At 36.7% G+C, this 22,608-nt stretch overlaps 1 protein-coding gene across 1 annotated transcript in view; it reads left to right on the forward strand.

Moving 5' to 3' along the window:
• The window catches only part of PARD3B (par-3 family cell polarity regulator beta), a 372,170-nt gene that overhangs the window by 148,990 nt on the left and 200,572 nt on the right, over nucleotides 1–22,608 (forward strand). The window contains exons 8-12 of the mRNA XM_014306667.2: nucleotides 3,358–3,444; nucleotides 6,995–7,120; nucleotides 11,600–11,955; nucleotides 13,571–13,710; nucleotides 14,487–14,615. Of these exons, the coding sequence (XP_014162142.1) occupies nucleotides 3,358–3,444; nucleotides 6,995–7,120; nucleotides 11,600–11,955; nucleotides 13,571–13,710; nucleotides 14,487–14,615 (838 nt within the window). The remainder of the gene's footprint in view (nucleotides 1–3,357; nucleotides 3,445–6,994; nucleotides 7,121–11,599; nucleotides 11,956–13,570; nucleotides 13,711–14,486; nucleotides 14,616–22,608) is intronic.

The raw sequence follows: 22,608 nt of genomic DNA on the forward strand, positions 1-22,608 counted from the left end.
GCTCCTTGAAGAACAAGCAGGAGGTACTCAGCCTACTGAGGCACCTGCTGTGCATCTCTCACTGATGCTCCCAGCCTCTCATCCCCAGCTAGGGATTTTACTCCAGATCTTTTATACTGATTTGATAGGCCAGACTTGTGTTTTCTTTGCTGCAAAAGGCATTTAAGATCTGTAGGGGAGATTTCAAAGGGCAGTAGGTCACAAGTAGGTTACTAACTTCTGGAATTTATTTTTTTCCTATTTAGGTGTTTGTTTTTAAAATGTGTTGAATATTGCAAAAATTCTGTAAATTACATTCTTTTGTCACAGCTGTCAGCCTGTAAGACAGTAATTCTGCTTTCTCCTACATCTTACTTTAATTTTTTTAACCTAGCTCTGTCAAACTGAAGAGTCCTAGCACCTGCGTGTCCCATGTGCCTTTGGAGTTTAGTAATTAGTATTCTTAGAGCTCATCCTATTTAGAATCTCACTCAGCCATGCCCTGTTCCTGAATACTTTCTCCAGTACAGTATAAACTGTAAGCCAGCATGAAATAGTACAGTGCTGAGTTCTACTCTCCTTGTGGGCAGATTAAACCTGCCTGAAGAGGGACAGAACAAGTGAATGATACCAAATGTGTCTGAATCTCTAATCTTGGAGGTTCTTAAACAAATGAAAAAAACCAAATCAAATCCCAGATGTTCTGGTTTTAAGTTTTTTTAACTGTCATGCTTTCATAGGTATAATATAAAAATTAACATGTCCTCAAAGGTCCATGAAAGTTGGTGTCAAAGGCTGTTTTTTTCTTGGCTGTAACTAAGAGTCCCATTTGTTTGAGAAGAAGAAGTCTATTTAGACTCATGGATTTTTAATTAAAATTATAATTTCAAAGTTCTTAGTACATGTATACAGCATGCTCTTATTCTGAACATCTAGTGCTCTAGAACATCTGTAAGTTTTAGGATATACCAACGATTTTTAAAGTAATATATAATGTGCATGTGGGCTATTTGTTTTCACAAAGAAGCCTATTTTTCTTAGTGTGTAGATTTCATGTTCAGTTTAAAAATAAGTTTGTATGTTTTCTTTGGCTTTCAGCCTACTTATAACTGTAACTACGTTGATTTAATATGACAGCTCACCTGTCTGTTGTGATAGCCCTCAAAACAATTCCTGCTTTCTTACAGTTGCTTAGGAAGACAACTCCTTCCTAGAGCACCCAGGGTTATTTGGGGACAGCTGTAACTTACTTAAATTTTCCCTGTGTAAATGAAAGCCCACTCACTACTTCTGATTATTTTCTGAATCTAAAGGGCTTGGCTGCTTAATTTACTTATGCGTTTTGATTTTGTACAAGTTCAAAAGACAGTGTAAGTAGCCCTTTAATTATCTTTGTGTTAAGAGAATTGGAGGAAGTAAAAGATGGAACTGAAAAAGGAGTTAATTTCCTATGCATGCATTGTTGAGGTTTTTGGTAACCGCACTGATTAGCTTTTCTAACCAGCCTCACCAGAAAAAAATGTATTTAAAAAAATCCTACAGGAAGATTTTGTCAGGATTTCCTCATTTGATTAATGAAGTGGGTGAATACAGGAAAGAAAAATCCACAAATGCCTGTTGATGGTGTCTGTTTTATAAATACAGTAACGTGTAAATCTGTTACATTGGGATCAGTGGTGTCTTGTTATTCAGGGTCTTTCCATTTAATATCTGGAGAACATTAGTTCATTACAGTTCCAGCATTTTCAGAAGAACAGTTTACAAAAAAAAAGCTCCCCAAAACTCACTCTATGCCTTAATTAAAAAAAAAATTATAAACTTATTTTTCAGTCTTATTCTACATTTAGCCAATCAAGCTAAGAATTATTGTATTTAGGGCAAATTGCTTCTCATTAATCATTGTGCAACTGGATAAAGGTTCATAATAACAAAAAAATATTCCTGTGTTATTAGGAAGCAATGCCAGATTTTGTCTAAGGTCATTTGAGTAATTGTGCTCCTTGTGAGAGGGCTCAGCTGTGCCGCGTGGGTTCATATTGTACTGAATGTGGTGTAACTGTGCTGCCACTTCAAGGGCAATCACAGATTCCTGATGGGTTTCGGTGCATTTTTGCTGATTCTTGCATCAAATCAAATGATCATAAGACCATGGGTCAGCAAGATCAGTCAGCTGGTGCCAGAGGAAGTTGTGGTACTAGGGAAAAATCATCTGAGGTGGGGAAGGCAAGGTGGTAGTAAAGAGTCAGCTTAGTTGTCTTATCTAGCAAACATGTGCTCTCTAGATCTGGTGCACAGGGAAGGATCAGAAGTCTCTTTCTCTCTAGCAGTCTGCACTTGATCAGTTAGACTGAGTGTTTAACTCGGGGCAGTATCTGAAGTGGCCATTTGGTTCAGTTTTGCATGTTCTGTGCACACTGCAGGATTGGCAGGCGCACGCAGCTCCCAGCTGGGGTGTTGTGAATGGGTGTGCCCTGCTGCTGTCTGCTGGCTACTGATCCTGGGTGCTGGGGGTGTTCAGTACTGTGGGAGGGGAGGGAGTATTTCGGAAGATGGACACTGTTGTGCAATGAAGGAACAAGGTCTGCTGAAATACAGACTTGCTAACTTTTTGAGGTTCTAGCCAGTTCAAGTACCTTCCTTTTCCAGTCATGGTCACCCAAAAGAGAGTTAAGGTCACTGTAAGGCTGACAGTGTACAGTAGTCAATAGGAAGTGAAACAGCACATGCCATGAAACAGCATAAGTCTGTCAGAGATAATACAGAGGTTTTTAATAACAGTGTTAGAGGAAGGAAACTTCTTGATAAATGAGCTGAGTTGCACTACTGATCACAATTTGTTTTGTTCTTTGTTCATCAGAGAGGTTTTATGCAACTGAGGGAAGAAATCAGTATATTTAAATATGATTTGACTTGAAAGTCTCAATGTCCTTTCTGTGTGATCTTTGTGTTTATAATGTGGCCACATGGGAAAATTGAAGGAACTCACATGGAGCCTAAATTAAGAACATGTAAAATAACCCTCCGCTCTGCTTTTTTCTTTTTTGATGATTAAGTCTCTCCTCACATAAAAGCTTATTATTTAGTATTCTAATTAATTTACTTGAAGGTTAACTTACGAAAATGTCTAGTATTTGATTTCTTTCCCTTTTAAAAAGCACAAATGCTAATCTAAAACAATTAAAGAATTTCATGGCTGTTTTACTTTTCATTTTATTTTCATATATTAGTGAGCTCTGAGTAAAATATTTTTTCTACCCTTTCTGCTATCTGATCAATCAGGAATTTGTTTTATTGATATATTGATATAGAGATATTCAGAGGCTATGGAGAATTCTGTGAATAAGCTTATGAGATTTGTTTCCATGTACTCTTTTTCAGTGAAATTACAAAAACAGTGGAGATTTCTGCAGAAGGTGGACCCTTGGGAATACATGTAGTGCCCTTTTTTTCATCCTTGAGTGGAAGGTAAGATAGTTTCTTCTTGATTTTCTGCTCAAGAAGTATATTAATGAAAGGATTTCATTTGTGCTTGTCTTAAAATGCCTATTTACCTAGAGGAAAACAAAAATTGGTCTATGATGCTTGTCCATTTCCAAAATATTTACTAGTCCAAGTTCTGTATAAGGCAACCATAGAATCATTTAGGTTGGAAAAAACCTCAAAGATACTTGAGTCCAACCATTGACTGATCTCCACCTTGTCGACTAGACCACAGCATGAAGTGTCATGTCCAGTTGCTTTCAGTCAGTACTATCATCTTTATTCATATATGCCCTTTTAATTGTGCCAGCTTTTATTCTCTGAATGGTAAACTGGACTCTAGTATTGTGTGGTGTTGGGTTGATTTTTCTTGTGCTGTTGTGGGCTTGTTTGTTTTTGTTTGTTGTTTTGTTTTTCCTAATTAAATATCTCTGCATAGTCTCTTCCTTAGTGACATACCAGACAAGAAGAGTAAAAGAAGTTGCTTGCCTCGTCATACCTCATACTTTTCAAGCCATCTTTCAGATTTGATTGCATAGCATTTATAGAATGTGCTCTATACCATGAACCTTTCTTTGTCATAATACAATTACTTTAATTATAAATGATTTAACAAAGTCCATCGAGATCACAAAAGCCTATTATAGCGGTGTGCTCATATTGATGTGCTGTAGTTAAGACTGTGTCAGCATTTTCATTATAGCTGTTTTCCAAGCTATGTAACTAGGATGCGTTAAAAAAAAAATCTAGGCTGAAATTTGACATACAGAGGCTTAGCCAGAGAGTTAATTTGACACTGGCAGCCGTGAATAAGAGATGGGAAATTGCCAGAGCCATAAATGACATTGCTTTATAGTAAAATGGCTGCCTGTTACACAAAGCCAATTATTGCAAAAGTAAAAATTGTCTAATTCTTCAATGTTTCTTTACTTGTCATCTTTCATGTAGGACAGAGAATGTGAAGGATTGAGTTACCTTGTAAAGGTCTGTTTTCTTGGCAAGATCTGAATTTGTAAGTGGACCCAAATTAATTCAGATTGTTTTATTTACCAAAAGAGAAAATAGATGTCCCTCTGCTGCCTGTAAAATGGCATCACTGTCTCAAGAAGAAAGTGTGTCTTCAGTGGCAACTGTCAGAGATGCAAGTTGTGTCCTTGGCTTTGTGGGCTGCCTGTTGGTCTTGAGAAAGCCACCTGTGTTTGTTACCCATTCTGAAATGCAGACGGAGCTCCTTGATATAGGCATGCCATAAAGGTTGTAGTGGGTACACCGTACTTCAAGATCTTTCAGTAGAACAATTTTGATGAAATTGCAGGCTATTAAAATCAGTAGTCGTTGTGACTGAAATGCAGTTTTGTACTTAAGTATCACTGTGTTGAGAGCAGCTTTTAAAGACCTGCAAGAAGAAGAGTTCTTGGTCTACATTGTATTTATGTTAATATGTCCTTACTTACAAATGCTTTTGGGGATCTGCTGGAGTAGAGGAGGTCTTTGACAATTGAACTACTGGTTTAGGTAGTTGTCTTTACATTTTCATACAGTTCTTGGCAGAACTGTACTGATACCTTTGTTAAAGCACTGGACTGACTTAAATGGGTTGACCCTCTTTTTTTCATCTAGCCTGAGACTAGAGTATAAATCGTGGCTCATCATAACATGAGAAAGTACAGAAAAGCATCTTTTATTTCTTTTGGTGACATGATAGAATTTATGAGGACATGCTGGCCCTGACTAGCTGGGTTTGGTATTTCAATTGTAAAGTTATCTTCTAATAAGGTAATGCTGGCTTTAGCATGGTGCTGCTGCAGGCCAAAATTTTTATACAGGTCATTAAAACATCATATTAATTTACAAAGTCTTAGTTTATACAGGAACTACAAAAGTAATGGAAATAATTTTCCCCCTTTCTTTTGCACTTAAATATCATTAAAAACAGGAAATTAAAATTTAATAGTGCATTAAAATGGTAAAATTTAGGCTGTGGAAAAAGTAATGGAGGAATGAATTCAAAATGCCTCAGTCTATGTAACTCAAGGCAAGTGGGCAGTACAGCACATACAAGTTTCAGACAAGTAGACAATACTATTGCATATATGAATGCAGTATCCAAGCACACAGGATTAGTAAGCAACCAACTTAATTTGTAATTTCATTTATGTCTGTACTTTTACTGGTCTGCATTTTAGCACAGTTGTATTTAGGTAGTTCTAGTTGTATTTAGTTAGTTCTTAGAGTTAAGGATTTTGATTGCCACTAGTTGGATGTCATCAAAAGGGCTGTGGCCCCTCACCATCACTACCCTTTTTAATCCTTTGGGAAGGATAACACTTGTTACAAGAGAATTTTATGCTATGAAATCGCTTTTTTCTGTTAGATACTGCAAAGAACTAATATTCAGTAGGAACTAGTTTTTCACGTAATTGATAGGACAGAAGTACAAATTTTTTATTGTTCTTAGACAGTAAATCTAAAATCAGATGCTCAGTGAATATAGTGTCACTTGAATTAGTTAATGGCATACTGTGAATCTGTTGAATGGACTTAGATATGAGGGGCAGTCATGAATCTGAGACAAAAATACAGGACTTCTGCTTTGTGTTTGGAGTGTTGGCACATTGAAAATTGCACATTAATATTTTATGAAGTATAACCAATAGAAAATGGTCTCTAAAGGTCATCCTTGATGACCATCTTTGATGCTGAAATGGTATGGAAATTTAGTGGACAAAGATTGATTATAGAAGTTCTTCACAAACGCGCAGCTGTCAGGAATTTTTGCACATTGTAGAGTATCATTGGATATAGCTATGTTGAATTATAGTTTGCAACACAGCAGTGTTCCAGGTAGGTCAGGAATAGCCTAGCGCTCCTAGCAGAGATAGCAGCACTGGAATTTTGCACCACCCACACTGACTCACTTATTGCACTATTCTGTGCTGCACCTTCATTTTCACTTACACTTAGCTTGTTAACAGAGAGCTTGGGTGTTGATGTTCTGCTGCTGTCCTGCCACATGAATGAGTAGTATTGCTGTCTTGTATGAAAGCAAGGGGCTTTGGCAACTGAAAACTTCATAGATGTTTTCAGAAGTAGAAAAGTCAGTTATTTTTTTGTCTCATTATAACTCCTGTTTATTTTATTGTAGTCAAGGTAGAAAATTACTTTTAATCTGTTTGTACTTTTACTTGAAGCAGTGGCAGAAAAATATTGCATAAGCTATATTGATATTTTTAACTGGAGAGGAGTCTAGGTGTTTTCCTCTGCTTCTCCAAGTATGACCTACAGGAGTTAATGCTCCCCAAGTCCTTGCAAGTAGTAAAGCATTAGTGTACAGCAATTTTTCGTGGTATTTTTTGGAATCCCCCCTATTTCATTAATAAGTCAGCTGAAACCTTCCTCTAGGTTAAGCACTTCATAGACAGAGAGACAGTCTACTTTATCATTTCATACACAGAAGAGATTAATATCTATTTTTAGTTCTCTAAATTTGTATCAGTGCAATAAGGACAGTTTGCACCTATGTTTTGCCTTTTAGGATGCTGGGACTCTTCATCCGTGGTATTGAGGAAAACAGCAGATCTAGGCGTGATGGTCTTTTCCATGAAAATGAATGCATTGTGAAGATAAACCATGTGGACCTTACAGATAAAACCTTTGCACAGTAAGTGCTGGTTTATTAATACTTTTAACTAGCTGGGATATTATACAGCGCTGTGTTTAAGTGGTTTTTAAAGGGATTAATACTGATTTCAGAAAAAATGCCTATAAAATCAATATGTGACAGAAACTTCATAATTTTTCTTTCTGAAACCTCCAAATAAGGTGAAATTTGAGGAGTTTTAGTGAACTTACTGTGCTTACCTAATTTAATAGCATTAAGTTTTGTAGATGCTATCTTCCCTTTCTAGTTTTTCTATTACTTTTACCATATTCACTTTGTAGTTTTTTTATAAGACCTTCAGAATGAGTCAACATAACAGCATGGTGTTTAATCTTCTTTTGCAAATGAAATAAGATGTCTTTATTGTGCTGCAGCTTTTCGAGCATTAATTTTTTAAAAAATACTTCTACTGTCAGATTATGATTACTCGAGCTAAAGGGAAAGTCTCACTTCTTATGACTTTTATTAAAAGTCTGTTGACATTTATTATCTATTTCAAATAATTTTTAACTAACAGGTTGTTTTGATCATCTATGGATTAATGTGGCATTGTTGCACAAAAGAATAGCCTCTCAAATTTCACAGATATTTGCTGTAGTAATTAAATAGTAATTTGTTTTTGCTCTCAATCCATATGTTTAGACAACTGAGTGATTGTTTATAGTATAACAAAAACCTATTGAGATGTCAAGGGAGTCGAGGCTTAACTTTCTAAACAGTAAGCCAAATGTTCAAGGCTTCTAGACTAAAATCAAATACATTTTTTCACAGTTAGGAATAAATATTTGCAAAATAAGTTTTCGTGAAACCAGTGTAGTTCTGTCGCATAGGTATTCTTGTTTCTGAGACTGCTTTTTCTCCTCCTGATAGCTTTTTAGTTACAGCTTTCTGCATATTTGGTGGTAAAAGCACTTTGCTTTTACAGAACAGCTCTATACGTGCCATTCTCTTCCATCCATGCAAATTCCTAAATAAGATATCAATTTTAGCAGAACATAATTGTCGGTATCTTATTAAAGCATTCATTGCCCCACTGTGCAGAATTGTAATGAAATTTTGCAAATAAGGTTTGCTTGAATCAAAACCTCTCTTTTCAAAATCCTGTGTGATTTTTTCTTTACAATGTGTTGTCTCCTCTGTGTTTTCTTCTGAGTGTAACTAGATCTACAAAGGCTTTCAGCCCATGAGGTGTTTGTGGAGTGAAGGACTCTGCATGTTTTTCTGTGAGATTAATAGATTGTGGGGCAGTTAGAAATACTTGAGGAAGTTTTCTAGTTCTCTGTCAGGCTTTCCTTCAAAATGCAATATGCACAACACTTTCTAAAAGCTTGTGTAAAGTTTTGGGAGTTGGAAGGACTATTTACCACAAGAGTTAGCTTAAAGAGATTGGTCTTGTAAGATTCTCTCTATTATTGGGAGAGAAAAGTGACTTAAAGGTGACTCAGAGCAGAGCCTAATTTTGTTGGGCTAAATTTCCTCACGTTACAAAACCAAGTAGTGTGGTTGCAGTGGCAATTGAGGAAAAAATATGGGTATTGAGGGCTCAATGTCTGTTTGGGGACTGGGGAGAACATTTTACATGAGCTCTAACATATTCCCAAGTCTTGCATTGTTCTGCTGAATTATTTTCCAAAATACCTTTCTACATCATCTCTTCCCTGGCTGTGGGGAATGACTAAAGAAAGACTCTTTCCAGGTTGAAACTAATCTCCATGAGCATGCCTTTTAGTTTTCATCTTGCATGACATAACTGTACTAACCTGACAGAAGTCCAAGTTACAGAAATCCACTAATTGTAAAAGCTACAACAAAGTATGGTTCCAATGACTGTTGACCCAGGAATAACAATCAGATTCTCCTTCGAGAGGAAAATCTGTTGGCTAGTTTCAAATTGACATTTCTTCATAACCCTTGTAAAAGCTGTTTTAACACTTACTGTTATATGCTGTCTCCTAATTTCAGCAGAGACTTTCTAGTATTGCTCCTGACAATTGCTGCTTCTGCAGCTGCAGCAGCAGCAGCCTACTTTCTGTATTCCCATGTTTATATTAGCTATATATTGGGACTGTTGGTCTACTTTTTCATTTGCTGCTAATCTATTCAATTACGTTCTGTTGTGCTGCAGAGTTTCTAACACCTCTTTTAACTGACTCTCTTACTTCTTTAAAGTATGCACTTGGGGTCTCAAGAAATATAAATTTCTTCATTCATTAGTTTTTCCCTTTGAAGTGTAGCCAGTTATTTTGCCCCTGAAGACTGCATTTAGACTTTCCCATAGGATGTCTTGAGTGATTTCCACTAATTTTTGTTTGAAGGAGATCTTATGTTTTTTCTTGCATACATTTTAAATATTAACCTTTTGAAACTGAGTTATTAAATTACCTTGTAACATATGACCAAGCAGCTACTTACAAGGATGAAGATGGGGTGTGAAAGAAACAGAGTTAACATTTTACATCCTTTATGCTGGAAGTGTGCCGTGGTTTCTACTATCAGGGTAAGGTCTGTCCTTGAGAACTTTGACAGGCTATAGATGAATGGATAACCTATAATCTCTGCTGAGACACTAGGGCCCAGTCTGTTACAGCTCTGAAACAGAACCCTTGAGGGTGATACTAAAACAATGCCTCCCTACAACATTCTCCCTTGCTTCCTTTCTTTTCCAAATTTGAGGTTTCTCTCTGGCAGCATCAGTGAATGTTGCTATTCTGAATCTTGATGTGTGGCAAGGATGGTTCTTTCCCACAGCAGTACCATTGAGACTGAGCCCTGACTTCAATGTCTTCATGCTACAGAAAACCCTCTTAAAACAGCCTCTTTTCCACCACCTGCAGTTGCAAGGTGGATATATTGTGCAACTCTGTTCATCTGGGAAAGCAGTAGGTGTGTTTTAAAGACATATTTGCAGTGGCTTCCTTCCTGTGTCAGTGTAAAGAAAAAAAAAAGATTATTTCAGAAGTACTTTAAACATTGATTCCTGTTACATAAATGAGTGTAAATCCAAAGCCAAGACTTGAGCAAAATAGTGACTCAGACTGACAAACACACCACAGAAGGGTAGGAGATAAGTACAATGTTCTTAGAAGGACTCCATGATTTATATAAAATTTAATGTAGCCGTTACTTCCCCTCTTGCCTCAATTCAGCTAAGCAGAAATGTTCGGTTTTTAATTCTCAAAATGCACTTTGGCTACTTCTTTTGTTTGTACTCAAATGGTCTTCTGCAGTATGGAAGAAAATCCATCCATTTCAACAGAAGGTAGGAGAGTAAAGCATAGAAAGAGGGAAGTCTCCTTTGTTCCCTTGGAATCCAAGGTTTGTAATATGGCCTGATTATCCAAATCTACAGGTTATTCAAAATCCATGGAAGGCTTTATGACCAATTCTTTTGGCCAACTTGTCTTAATTGCCTTACAGTGCACAGGTATCTGAGCATGGTGTTGTTACCATGTTATCAGTTCACAGAATTATAGAATGGTTTGGGTTGGAAGAGACCTTAAAGATCATCTCGTTCCAATCCCACAGGCATGGACAGGGATGTCACATACTAGATCAAGTTGTTCAGGGCCCCATCCAGCCTGGCCTTGAACATTGCCAAGAATGGGGCATCCACAGCTTCTCTGGGCAACTTGTTCAAGTACCTCACTAACCTCTGAGTAAAGAATTTCTTCTTCATGTCTGGCCTAAATCTTTCTCTTCTAGTTTAAAGCCATTCTCCATTGCCCTATCAGTATCAAGGGGAATAGTTCCATTAAATGCTCTAACACAGTTTTTGGTGTTGCATTTGAGCACATCTGTAAAAACACTGATTATGTTAAATCTGCATATCCACTTTGCAAAAGGTTACTGCTTGAAAGATGTGAGTAATATCAACCTATTTATTTATCCATTGATGTAAAAACACAAATAATTGCACCACTTTGATCATCAGATTTTTTTTCTAGTATCTATGTATCCCATACCCTCATCCTATTTTATTGCTGTGGAATCAGCCAGGAGTTGCATTAGGGATTACAAAGGAATCTGAGGACTGGATTTGGAAAAAATAGAGAGTTAAGCTTGCTTGGAGTAGATGTATTCACCAGAACAATTGGTGATGAGTGCTCAGTGTACCTCTATGCCAACAAGAATATACATAACAGACAAGCACTTGAAAAAAGCAGCAAGCTGTATCTTCAGCAGTCCGTTGCCATCAGACCTTCCATTTCTGATGCTCTAAATGAATAAATGTGTTCATCAGTTTATTCTGGCTGATATGTTTTCATAGCAGCTTAGGAATTCCAACAGATATGCTGCTCCTACTTGAAATGTAAGGAAATGCTGTAGTTTTGAAATCTTATTTCATGTGTACTTTTCTAAAAAAGGGACGCTATAGATGTGAACATAAGGTAAACTTTCATCTTATTCACTGTAAACAACTTCAAATTTTGCTCACATTTTCTAGTTTGTCATACGAATTTTTGTATCTTTCTTTTAAAGGGCTCAGGACATCTTCCGTCAGGCAATGAAATTTCAAAGTGTCATCTTGGAAGTCCTTCCTCCATATAACCGAGAACAGTATGAAAAGTCTGCTATTGCTCCTCTTTGTATTCTGAATAATGAAGAAGGAGTTACAAAGACAAAAATTCCACCTCCTCTTCATCCAAAACCTGCTGTGAAAAGTATTAATATTTCTGGAGCAATCTTGGAGTCAGGTGTACAGGGAGCACTGCAACAAGCTAAGAGCCCCAACCTCCCACGTCTGGGTAGAAAGCCTTCTTCTCCCTCACTGTCTCCACTTATGGGCTTTGGCAATAAGAGAAATGCAAAGAAAATAAAGATAGACTTGAAAAAAGGTAAGTCTTTGGAGATTATGTGATTAATTTGGTATCATGTTCTCTATAGTAATACCTTAACTTCTAATTTAACAAGTGATATTGAAGACACAAACAAGTTATTTATAATTTAAAAGTTCCAAAACTTTCAAAAGGTATAGCAGTGTAAACAGTAATGTTTTCATAAATTTTGGAGGCGTGTTATCCAGACTTACTGATTAGGACATCTCTGTTACTGACTGCAGAAGCAATTTCATTATCAACAAATTATTTTAAGAGATGGTTCAGTCTTTTCACATGTATAGAATCAAAGTTTGAACTGTTTGCTGGCGACCTTTGTTATTTTATTTAACCTACTAATTGACCTCAACAGTGTTATGACATTCTTTTAAAGATATGTTTAAAAATCTACTCTGCCATTTCATGTTTTCCAAGAGCTTGACCACAGATTTACTTGTCCTTCCCTTTTTTATTCTCTGCAAACCTTTCTTTTTTTCTTACATATTTATTCAGCTGTCAGGAGGCCAAATTTGTGTGTATATCTTTAATTGCTGCACCATGCAGCTGTCTGTCTTTGAATGGAATAACAGGTTTAGGAACGTGTAGTAAAATGTGCTTAAGAAATTTCCAATTAGCATTTGTATTTTTTATTTGATTTCTGTCTCTGATTTGGCTGAGAGTAAAATTTGATCCTAGAAGTGGCCCTTTTGAAACTGTCTGTAACATTATTCTCATAACATGTTATGAATCTAATCAAGCTCTCATTTCTTAATTTTTGTTGTTTCTTTACCTAAATCACTAATTTTTACTTCCGAACTCTTCAGCTCTGTGTTAATAAAACTCACTTAAGAATATCCCTATTCTAGATCTAATGCTTTTGATTTTGTAACATTTATATTTTTAGAAATTATAGCAGTGTGATACTGACATCATGATATCTTTGAAAACTATCACATTGATAGAAATACCACTCAATATAAAAAGATTTTTATGGACTCTGCTATTCACAGTGATTTTAGTGGCTTATAAGCAATATCTGCTAATATTTATTTTTCTCCCTAATTACTTATTATTATATATCTGTTAACACTTGAGTTTGTTTATTTCTAAGCAACAAACAACTTCACTAATGGAAGCTTAGAAATACCACTTTGTCCTTTCTGAACAGCACATCATCAAGTTTTCCATTCAAATCATGTGATATTTTTCCCATTTACCAAATTTCAGTAAAACCTGATAAATTATATTTATGCTTATAAATAAACAATTCCAATTGCTCTGATTCCATGAAAAATGACTGACATTCAAGCGAAGACTAATATTGTAGTGACCTATAGAAAAGGTAAATACTTTAAAAAGAGAGTTCTTTCTTGTTTTTTACTATTATGTGCTTACCCAAGTATTTTCATCTGTAGCTGTTGTAAGTGTGTTTGGGCATGTGTTTGGGCATCAGTAGATTTCTTCTCTAGACCGTGCAGAAGATTGGCTTGTGTTTACAGCTTTTTGTTTGCTTTCTTTTTTAAGAGTTAACATGAATGAGTCTCCAGGATATCTTGCTGACATTGTTTGCTTACTTGTAATGATCATCATTTACATGTTGAAATTTATGTTGTGTGTTCTTTGTCTGACATTTTAGGTCCAGAAGGACTTGGTTTCACAGTGGTTACCAGAGACTCTTCAGTACATGGTCCTGGTCCAATCTTTGTGAAGAATATTTTACCAAAAGGTGCAGCAGTAAAAGATGGTCGTTTGCAGTCAGGAGACAGAATCCTGGAGGTTAGGATAAGCATTCGTTGTATTTGCACTGCTTAAAATTGATCACTAGCTTTGCATATCTTCTATTTCCTCATACATATTATTGAGGTATGGAACTACAGTTCTTGCCCTTGGTTTAAAAAGTCATTCTGACAGTTTCTATGTCACTTGTTTGTCAACAAGTGCTTTACACCATGAGGTGGAAAAATGATTCTTTTCACAAGGGTCCTTGAGTTATTTCAACAAGGGGAACCTGATAAAATCTTGGATTTTAAAACAGATAAATGTATTGATTTAGGACCAAAACATGTCTTGCCTCTTCAGCCATGTACAAAAATCTCCAGTTAATATCAAGCTGGTAAAGTGCTCATTTTAAGACAATTTTACTCAAATTGGTCTGTTGAAAATTTTCAGATATCTTGTGACTTACAGTCTTATTATCTAGTGGGTTATTTCTACTTACTAACCTCAAAAAGCTCTTAAGGTAAACAGTTTTAATACTAAGGTCTTGTTTCTGCACTTTTCATCTTCAAAGTGCTTTACAAACTAATTAAGCCTCACAAACCCCCTGCAAGGCGAGTAAGTACTACAGAGCTGCTTTAACAGATGGTGAAAATGAAGAGGAGAAAGGTTAAGTAATTTGTGCAGGGCCAGAGGGGGAGGCAGTATGGGAGCTGTTGCTGATTCTTCTTTGCTCTCAGTCGCTGAATGACACCTGTGTTAGGTGAGGAGAACCTAATAAACCTGCTAAAAGGCAGTCAGAGATAAGACACCCTCTGTTCTTTTGTGGCTGATAGGTGAACGGCCGGGACATCACTGGCAGGACCCAGGAAGAGCTTGTAGCTATGCTGAGAAGCACAAAGCAAGGCGAGACTGTCTGTCTGATTGTGGCTCGTCAGGAGGAGGCCTTTCTACCTCGAGAGCTGGTAAACTTGTTATTCTTTCCCAAAGAGTGACTTTGAAACAATTCCATGGTTAAATACTAGCCCAGTAAATAGAAATTATGTCAGCTGAGAAATGACAATAAAAGATAGTCACATAAGGCTTGTTTCCAATAAGTATTTATACTCAAACTTGGTTTCGACGGTGTTTGATTTTTATCTACTATAGATGCAATTCTACACAATCTGATTTTTCATCCCCAAAAATGACAGCATAAGCATAACTCACAGGGGAATACTGTAAATTAATTTTGCAAGTGTGAGGTCAAGCATAACTAAAAATGGGTTATTATCTTTCAGAAAAGCAACAAGCTTTAAACCAGAAATTTAAAGTGCATGTAATGAGCCTGCAGCTTATCACTGGCAAACTAGTGAGGGTGGCTGCCCCCAGGAGATGTCTCATAAGCCAGGTGCCCATCTGCAGCAGTGGTGAGGAATAGAATTCTGCTGCACTCCTTACAAATTTTGGAAGCAAGTTTTTCGTTGGCTGCTAGCCTTTGACTTAATAGGCTTTTGATTGTCTTTTTTCCAGCTGAAGTGCTTAATTTTCACTTTTGTTTTCTGTTAACACTGGCATGAAACTGTGTACTCTTTTCTCTCACATAGAGAGCTGCATCAGAGTAAAAGTGCTATCTGATACATGCTTGTTTCCCCTCAGAGAAGGTCATTTCTTTGGTTGCCTCTTCCTTATCTTGATTGATGGCTGTACTTGACCTTTCATTAAGTCCTCAGGATAAGGAAAGGACAGCATTTCCTGCTTTTGTCTCATTTTATCTCCTTCAAAGAACACAAACCGCCTTCATCCTTTCCTTAAGATGCTGCCTTCTTGCTTTTCCTTTAGACTGTTGTCAGGATCTCCTACAGAAATACTCCGTTATGTTTCCTCACAGAACATTGCTGACAGTTTTCCTCTTGTTTCCCCGTTACCAGTTGGACCTTGCTGAGGTCAGGGCTGCCCATGGCAGGATAGGGATCTGGAAGGGCGTTCAGCTTCTCTCATGTGAATCCTTTTTCTTGTGCTGCTGCTGCCCACTTTTTCTTGTGAGCAGTTGTGAAGTGTCTTAGCTAAACTATTTTTGTATCCATTTTTCCTTTTTATTGTGTAATTTTTAAGGAGCATAATGGCAGTTTTCAGCCTTGTAATTGGGCATTTGTTGTCAGTGATTGCCAAAGCACCAAAGTTGGTCATTGAATTGCTCTGCTGAGTAAGCCCTGAGCTGTAGAGTCAGTGTCTGTGTGGATCAGAGGGAAATTGGAGTCTCAAAGTACTAAATTATCTATTCTATATAGAATTTCTTTTCATTCACCAGCTCTTCTAAATAAGAGCTTACTTTTTGAAAACGCTAGCCATTAACAGTGTTTTCTGGGTTTTTTAAAGTTATAAAGCACATTACTTAAAAAATGTACTTTAAAAAGTATGCATTCTTCTCTTTTCTCTCCTGTTCCCCCAATATTATAATTATTATGTATTGTCATGGTGTGAATCCTTCTGGAAATCACTGTAGCAGTGTGTGTGTATAAAAGATTGGAAGAATCTAAAAGCTGTTTATAATTTCTACCTGCCACAATTGTGTGATAATAAATTTTAGCCTCTACAGCAAGGATTAACTACCTTTCAATGGGTGATTTACTTATGACTGGCATGATTGAAATCCAGGAAGTAGCCACATTTATCCTGCTGGCTTGACCTTCTCTTAGATTGCTTTCTCTGTGATAGAATGATGCACAAGCGATGGCCCTGACGGTAACAGTGAGGATGTGGGAATTCTAATAGTGCTCTGTGTTCCTCGTTATCTCAGTCAAGTACAACATAATAAAAATGAGAATTACTGAAATATATTACATAAATTTATGGAACCAGCTCATCTAAATTAAAAAGCCCTTCAGCAACATCTGGTAGCTTACAGCAAAAGTGTGAGTTACCATCCTACTAAGCTACCAGATGTTGATGCTAACACAATGCTTTTTAGAATTCATGAGGTGTCTGAGAATAGTCTTAACAAAGATTTTTTTTTTAATGGTTTAGCTTTTTTGTTTGCTTTCAGCTTTAGCCATGATATTACATTGGACTAATCCTCTGCTACCTCAAAAGTTACAGTACTGTTTTATCAAGGAGCAGAAAAATGCCAGCACTTTAAATGTTTGTTTTTGGAAGGAAAAACAGTGGATAATCCAATGTTTTTCAAGGACAGCTGTAACTGAGTGCCCTGACAGTGTAACATGCGTGCAGAATTTACCTGAATACTTGCGGATTTTGTTAATGCCTGGCAATAATATGGTAATTGCTTTATCAGACTTGTTCTTGCTTTGTGCAGGTCTCCAGGGACTATGATCTGAGTTGTTTTCTTTAGATTCCCTCTTACCTGTTTAAAGAAAAAGGAGAAGGGCCGCCTAGTAAATGTACCCACTCCCCACAGTTTCCTGTGGCAAAGATACATCTGGAGGCTGGACCCATTAGGAACCCATGCACACAACCACTTTTGAGCATGTTGCTCCACTAGAACTGGATTTTTATGTGGATTTTCTGGAAAGAATTTGGTAACTGCACGGGCACAAAGCAAATAATGTAATGAGGTCACACTGGGTGGCATTTTGTTGCATGGGTCTGTAATAATATAATTTGACTTTACCTTGTAATAAAGCTGCAGCTTGGGGAAAGCTTGGTCTCACGAATATTTTCTCTTCAGTATGATAGATGGGAACAGAGTTTGGGTGTTTTGTTACTGTGATCTGTGCTTATATAAGGATTGCTAGCAAGTAGAAAAATATATTCAGAGTAGCAAGCCTTTGTCACAGCAGCCAAGATATGATATGGATGAGGATGAATCAGCGTTGCAAAAAAGTATTATTAAATTTTGGCAATTGGGGCTTTGGTTACGCTGGTTCTTGCAGAATCTGAGAGTTACAGAGTTACAGTGTTTGTGCATAACAAAGGAAAATAATTGAAAACCCAGTATTTGTAGGGTTGTTATTCCTTAAAAAAAAAAAAGATATGGAGGCTCTAATGAGATTTATATATATATATATATTGAAACAGATTAGTGAAGTAGAATTTGGACCAACCACAGGCTGTCCTCCTTATTATCCAGTTAGCCAAATGTTCCCAGTAATTCATGCCAGCTGTTGACAATGTAGCAGCTAAGTAAGGAGCTGATTCCAAAACTCCAGGGGAAGATCTTGATTCACTTAATTACCACAGTCTATGGGAGTGCCCAGTGATTAGTGTGTTCTTTAAGGTGCATTTGGGTTTTAAACTGTGTAACACTCTTTTCTAGAGGATGGTGAATATTACAGAAAAAACCTGGTTGAACTGAATAGGTTTAGATTTTCCAGCTCCTCTCAAAGTGAATGGCATGCACATTATGGCTATCATTCTATTGTGTTTTGGAAATAGAGTGTTTTAATCATGTGTGTCTGTTGCATCATGTTTTTTCTCTAGCGAAAATGTATGATCTGAAAGTGCCATTTCTTTTAATAATGATGCAAAAATTATTTACTCCCCCTTCTCTTTCTTTATCCCTGCATTGGTAAAAAAGGGAATATTGCTTGAGTGAGAACAGCTCTGGTGCAACCCATTCTGTGCTATGATTCTTTGCAATTCTTTATTTCATATGATGCGCAGCAGCAGAGGAATGTGACTGTTCTGCAATTGCCAGAAATTGTACAGCACCAAAAAATTTGCTTGCGTTTTTCTGTAAGGTAGAGCACATACACTGTAATTTTTGCATACCCTTTATCTTTTGTTTTAAAAATCTCTTTGACTTACAGTTGCAACTGTAATTGCTATTTCTGTGGTTTCTTGGCATATTAACTGATTTCTGAAGAATATAACAATAGCTAAATGAACAACAATGTACTAAACTTGGTATTAGTCTTTAAGTCTTTTTTTACATGTGTATTACACAGGATGGAAGGAAGCAGGATGAGTGGCAAGTTCAATTAAGTATTTTTTTTTTACTTACCATATGATTAACTTTTATGTTTTAGTCTTCCCCCAGTTAATTTCTTCCACTGCCTTGAACTTATATGCCTGAAGGAAAACCAGTTGGCCTATTTGTTTCAATATTCAAAGCCTAATTTCTATTACTTCCTTTTAATTGTTGCTTGCCTTTTTATGTGCAGGAAATAATAAGTGAAATTACAGCCTAGACTTAACCATTTTTGCACCTGTTTTTGTAGTTCAAAACCATGATTCTAGTGCTCAATTATCCAGAAATGGACAAATAATTTCAGGCAGAAAGTGATTCAAGCAAGTACTATTTCTCTATTGTGTTGCTTCTGCTCTAAGGGAGATGAATTGGATAGGAAAAAAAAAGAAGTATATATTATTGAATTTTATTAGCATACACAAGAAGGTCTTCTGTGTAATGAAGACAAGGATATTGTGAATGTACGTGGCACCTTTCTTCATTTATAAACTATGTAGATTTTTTAATATCCTGGGGGTTTTAAAGAAAAGTTTCATTTTTTACCTATTCTCTTCATCTGGAATAGCTGAGAAGCGAGTGTAGGTTGTGTCTACACAAACGTATATTTTTAAAGACAAAGCATCGTGTACTGCAGCCCCTCAGAGGTTTTCAGCTTCATTATGTATTTCAGAGGATGGTTACTATTTGATTATGTCTTAAAGTACTGGAAACTTTGAGGTTTGTTGATTAGTTGTGCTCTTTACAAAAGTCAGTGAGAGATCAGTGTTAAGAAGGAATGCGACAATTTTTCCTGTCACATTGAAAAGTATCTCTTTATCCAGGGTCTGTGTGTGACTCCCTAGTTTACCAAAGGGGAATAAATTGCTTGGTAATCCATGTACCTTTAAAAAATGGTTGTTTTTTGAGCTCTCATATGCAGTGAAGTGTCCATAAAGGTACCAGCACAGCAAATGTGATTTTTCTATGTGATAGCAGTTGTCAGCCTTTTTGAGGCCACAGAGACCTTATTGCATCTGGTCTACTGTTGCTTTCTCTGTCAGGCCCATCAGAGTGTTATGATCCAGCAGTGATTTGCCTTTCAGAGCCCACTGTTCCTATATTCCAACAAATATGAGGAACCTTAAAAGGAGGGTCTGAAAGACCTGATCATAACCTTCATTGCCTGCAAAATCCTCTGATGATGTTCTGCCTGCTGGTAAAGAATAATTTGGAGAGGATGCAAGTAAGGAGAGAAAAGCATAATGTTACTTGCATTATGAGATAATATATTCATAAGATGTGTTATGGGATTACTGTCCAAAATTCCTAGATTTAGGAACCCTGCTTCAGAACGCTGCAAAGTGAAAACTGCTTACTTGATAATATAAGTCTTAGCTCTGAGGTTGCCTGAAATTGTTTGGAAACCCACTTTAATGTATGAAATCATAAGTATATATACATCAGAATAGAGGCATATAAAATCTGGTCTTAACAGAAATTGAGTCTTCATATGTTTTAGATGCATTTACCCAGGTCTGCAGCATTTGTGTTTAATAAAACCAGAGTATTTGGGCAATTTTAAATCCTGCTAACAAATGTAGTGCCTTGCCATTTACAAGGGTCACCAGTTCTATTCCATATAACATAAGAACATTTCTAAAATCTTTCTGTCTTAGAATACATAAAGAACTTAAAAAAAGTTTTCCTAGGCTGACTTAATGTAAAACATACGCGTGTGGTGTTTGAAGTAGACATAAAAGAATTATACCCTGCTTGTTGCTTTATTTACCATATCTTTAAAACAGTAAGCATTAAAATGAGTAAAGAGTTGGGTTTCTATGTCACCGTGTTGTGACCTATGCCTGGAATAAATTCTGAAATGATACAGTAGTAGCACCCTTAAATTCACCCTGAAAATACCACGCAGCCTTCCATCTTCATGTGTGATAAAATTTTAGGCTCTGGGTGCCAAGGGATATTAACTGCACAGGGCTCCAGCTCAGTAGGGTGCACAAGCACGTGGCTTACCCCATCCATGGGCTGAAAATGGGTGTTTTCACAGTGACGCTGACCTTGACTGAGGACTGAACTGCTAGTTACTTTTTCTCCCTCTGTTTCCTACAGTTATGTAGCTTAAAAGGTTAAGTGAAACTACAGTTTTTTAAACGTTGAGGAGCAGTGCACACTAAATAACAAATACAAAACTTTTGCAAGGACCAGCCATTTCCTTGGTGGGGTCATCAATAGGCAAGTCAAGCAAACTGAAGAATCTCCATTTCTGGAATGCACTGTATCTGCCTTGGATGAAGAGCTGAGTCTAGTTTTGTCAGTTTTTGAAGCTATAATTCCAGAGAGTCTACATAATTCTAACCAGACACATTCTATCTAACGTGACACAAATTCGTAGTGTACTGTGTTAACGTTAAAATTATCCAAACATGCTATCATATATCTCCATGGATTTGCTACTGCCTTTCTTGTCTTAGCAGGGTGTGCCATTAGCAGCCATCTAGTTTTTATTGTAGTATGGAGTACAGATAATTTTAAAGCCAATATAAATGTCAGAAATGCTAAAGATGAATACATGCAGCAATGATTTCAGTTATTTACTAGATTGTGACAAGATTACAACAGTGTATTACCTTTGAGTATTACTTTAAATAGTGTTACAATATGTCTATTGCAAAATACAGTGCAGATTTTGCAGTGACTGAATGACTGACCTGTCAGCAAAGTATTTCTTAATTGTGGCTAAGTGCTTGGAAAGAATGTGGAGCATGATGCAAATAGGGAGTATCTTCTTTTCAAGCTTTTCTGCCAATTATAGTTATGTGGTGCCACAATGTAAATATTCTTATCAGAAAGTCATTGCAAAAGGATGCAAATGTCTTATTTCCTTTATAAACCTTTGAAAATAACCCTCCTGGGTCTTTTGCCTTTTGCTGTCGGCTCTGAATGGCACACCAGGGAGTTGACATCTCTTATCAGAAATGAGCAGCCAGGCAAGGGGCAGTCAACATATTGAGAGGCCATATTAGTGTGGTGGTCAAGGGCACCAGACATGTACTGAAAGGTCTCTTGTTGTGTCAAACAAATGCTATTTCCTTCCTGCCTGAGTGAGAGCTAATTTTTTTGTAAGCTTCTCTTTTGGCAAAAAGCACAATAAGGATATATAAGGCAACCTTTCCAGTGAGAGATTAGCATTAGGTTATCACAAATCCACAGATTAAAAGTGCTGTGGTCAATGAGAACAGATACTGTAAGATTAAATAAAAGAACTAATTGAAAGTGGTGTCCCATGGTAGACAGAGGATTGACACAGTATTGTGTAGATATAACCGTAGACTAGTAGAAAGTGGAAGAATAAAATGCACAGTATTTTTCTCAAAAGTTATAGTTCTGATTGTACTGCTCTGGTGACTTAGCAGTTGTGTATTGTGGGAGTAGGAGAGGGCTAAAAGTATATTCTCTGTGGTCTTTAAAATACTGAGAATTTATTTGTGAGATAAGTGGAATTTTAGATTATTTTAATAATCCTTTATTATAATATTTTAATAAGGAAATCAGATATCTGAAGTAGAGATGTGCTTCTAAAAATTAAAGTCATTGGCAGGAGATTAATTAAATGTATCATAAGACCCTTAGATACAGGTTTTCAGTCTGCATTGCTGAATATTATTTAGTACTGTGTTGTTAGGGCTTTCTGCTTTCATATCTAGCAAACTCTCTGTTCTCTCACTTTCATATAAACTCTACTCTGAACTTTTCTGTCTGGTTTCTGGTGATTTGGTAAATGTCAGAATTGATTTTACTGAAGTTGCATGCAGGTATATTGGTAGGTTAAAACAGTCCTGTCCTGATTTCCCTTGAGAGGGATAGTACCTGTTTGGTTGTTTGTTGTGCTCTGTTTAACCACCAAATCTGGACAGAAAGTGAAAAGATTTCCTCTTAGACAACTTCTGTCTGTTGCCTTCTGGTTCGGGAAAGAGAGAGAAGATCTTTGTCTTTCCCAAGCAATTGAGAGAGGTGGGGAGCTGCCTAGCATGGTGGATGGTGCAGCCAGGAGGGAG

The sequence above is a fragment of the Geospiza fortis genome, unplaced genomic scaffold (assembly GCF_000277835.1).
Source record: "Geospiza fortis unplaced genomic scaffold, GeoFor_1.0 scaffold112, whole genome shotgun sequence".
In the NCBI taxonomy this organism is placed as follows: domain Eukaryota; kingdom Metazoa; phylum Chordata; class Aves; order Passeriformes; family Thraupidae; genus Geospiza; species Geospiza fortis.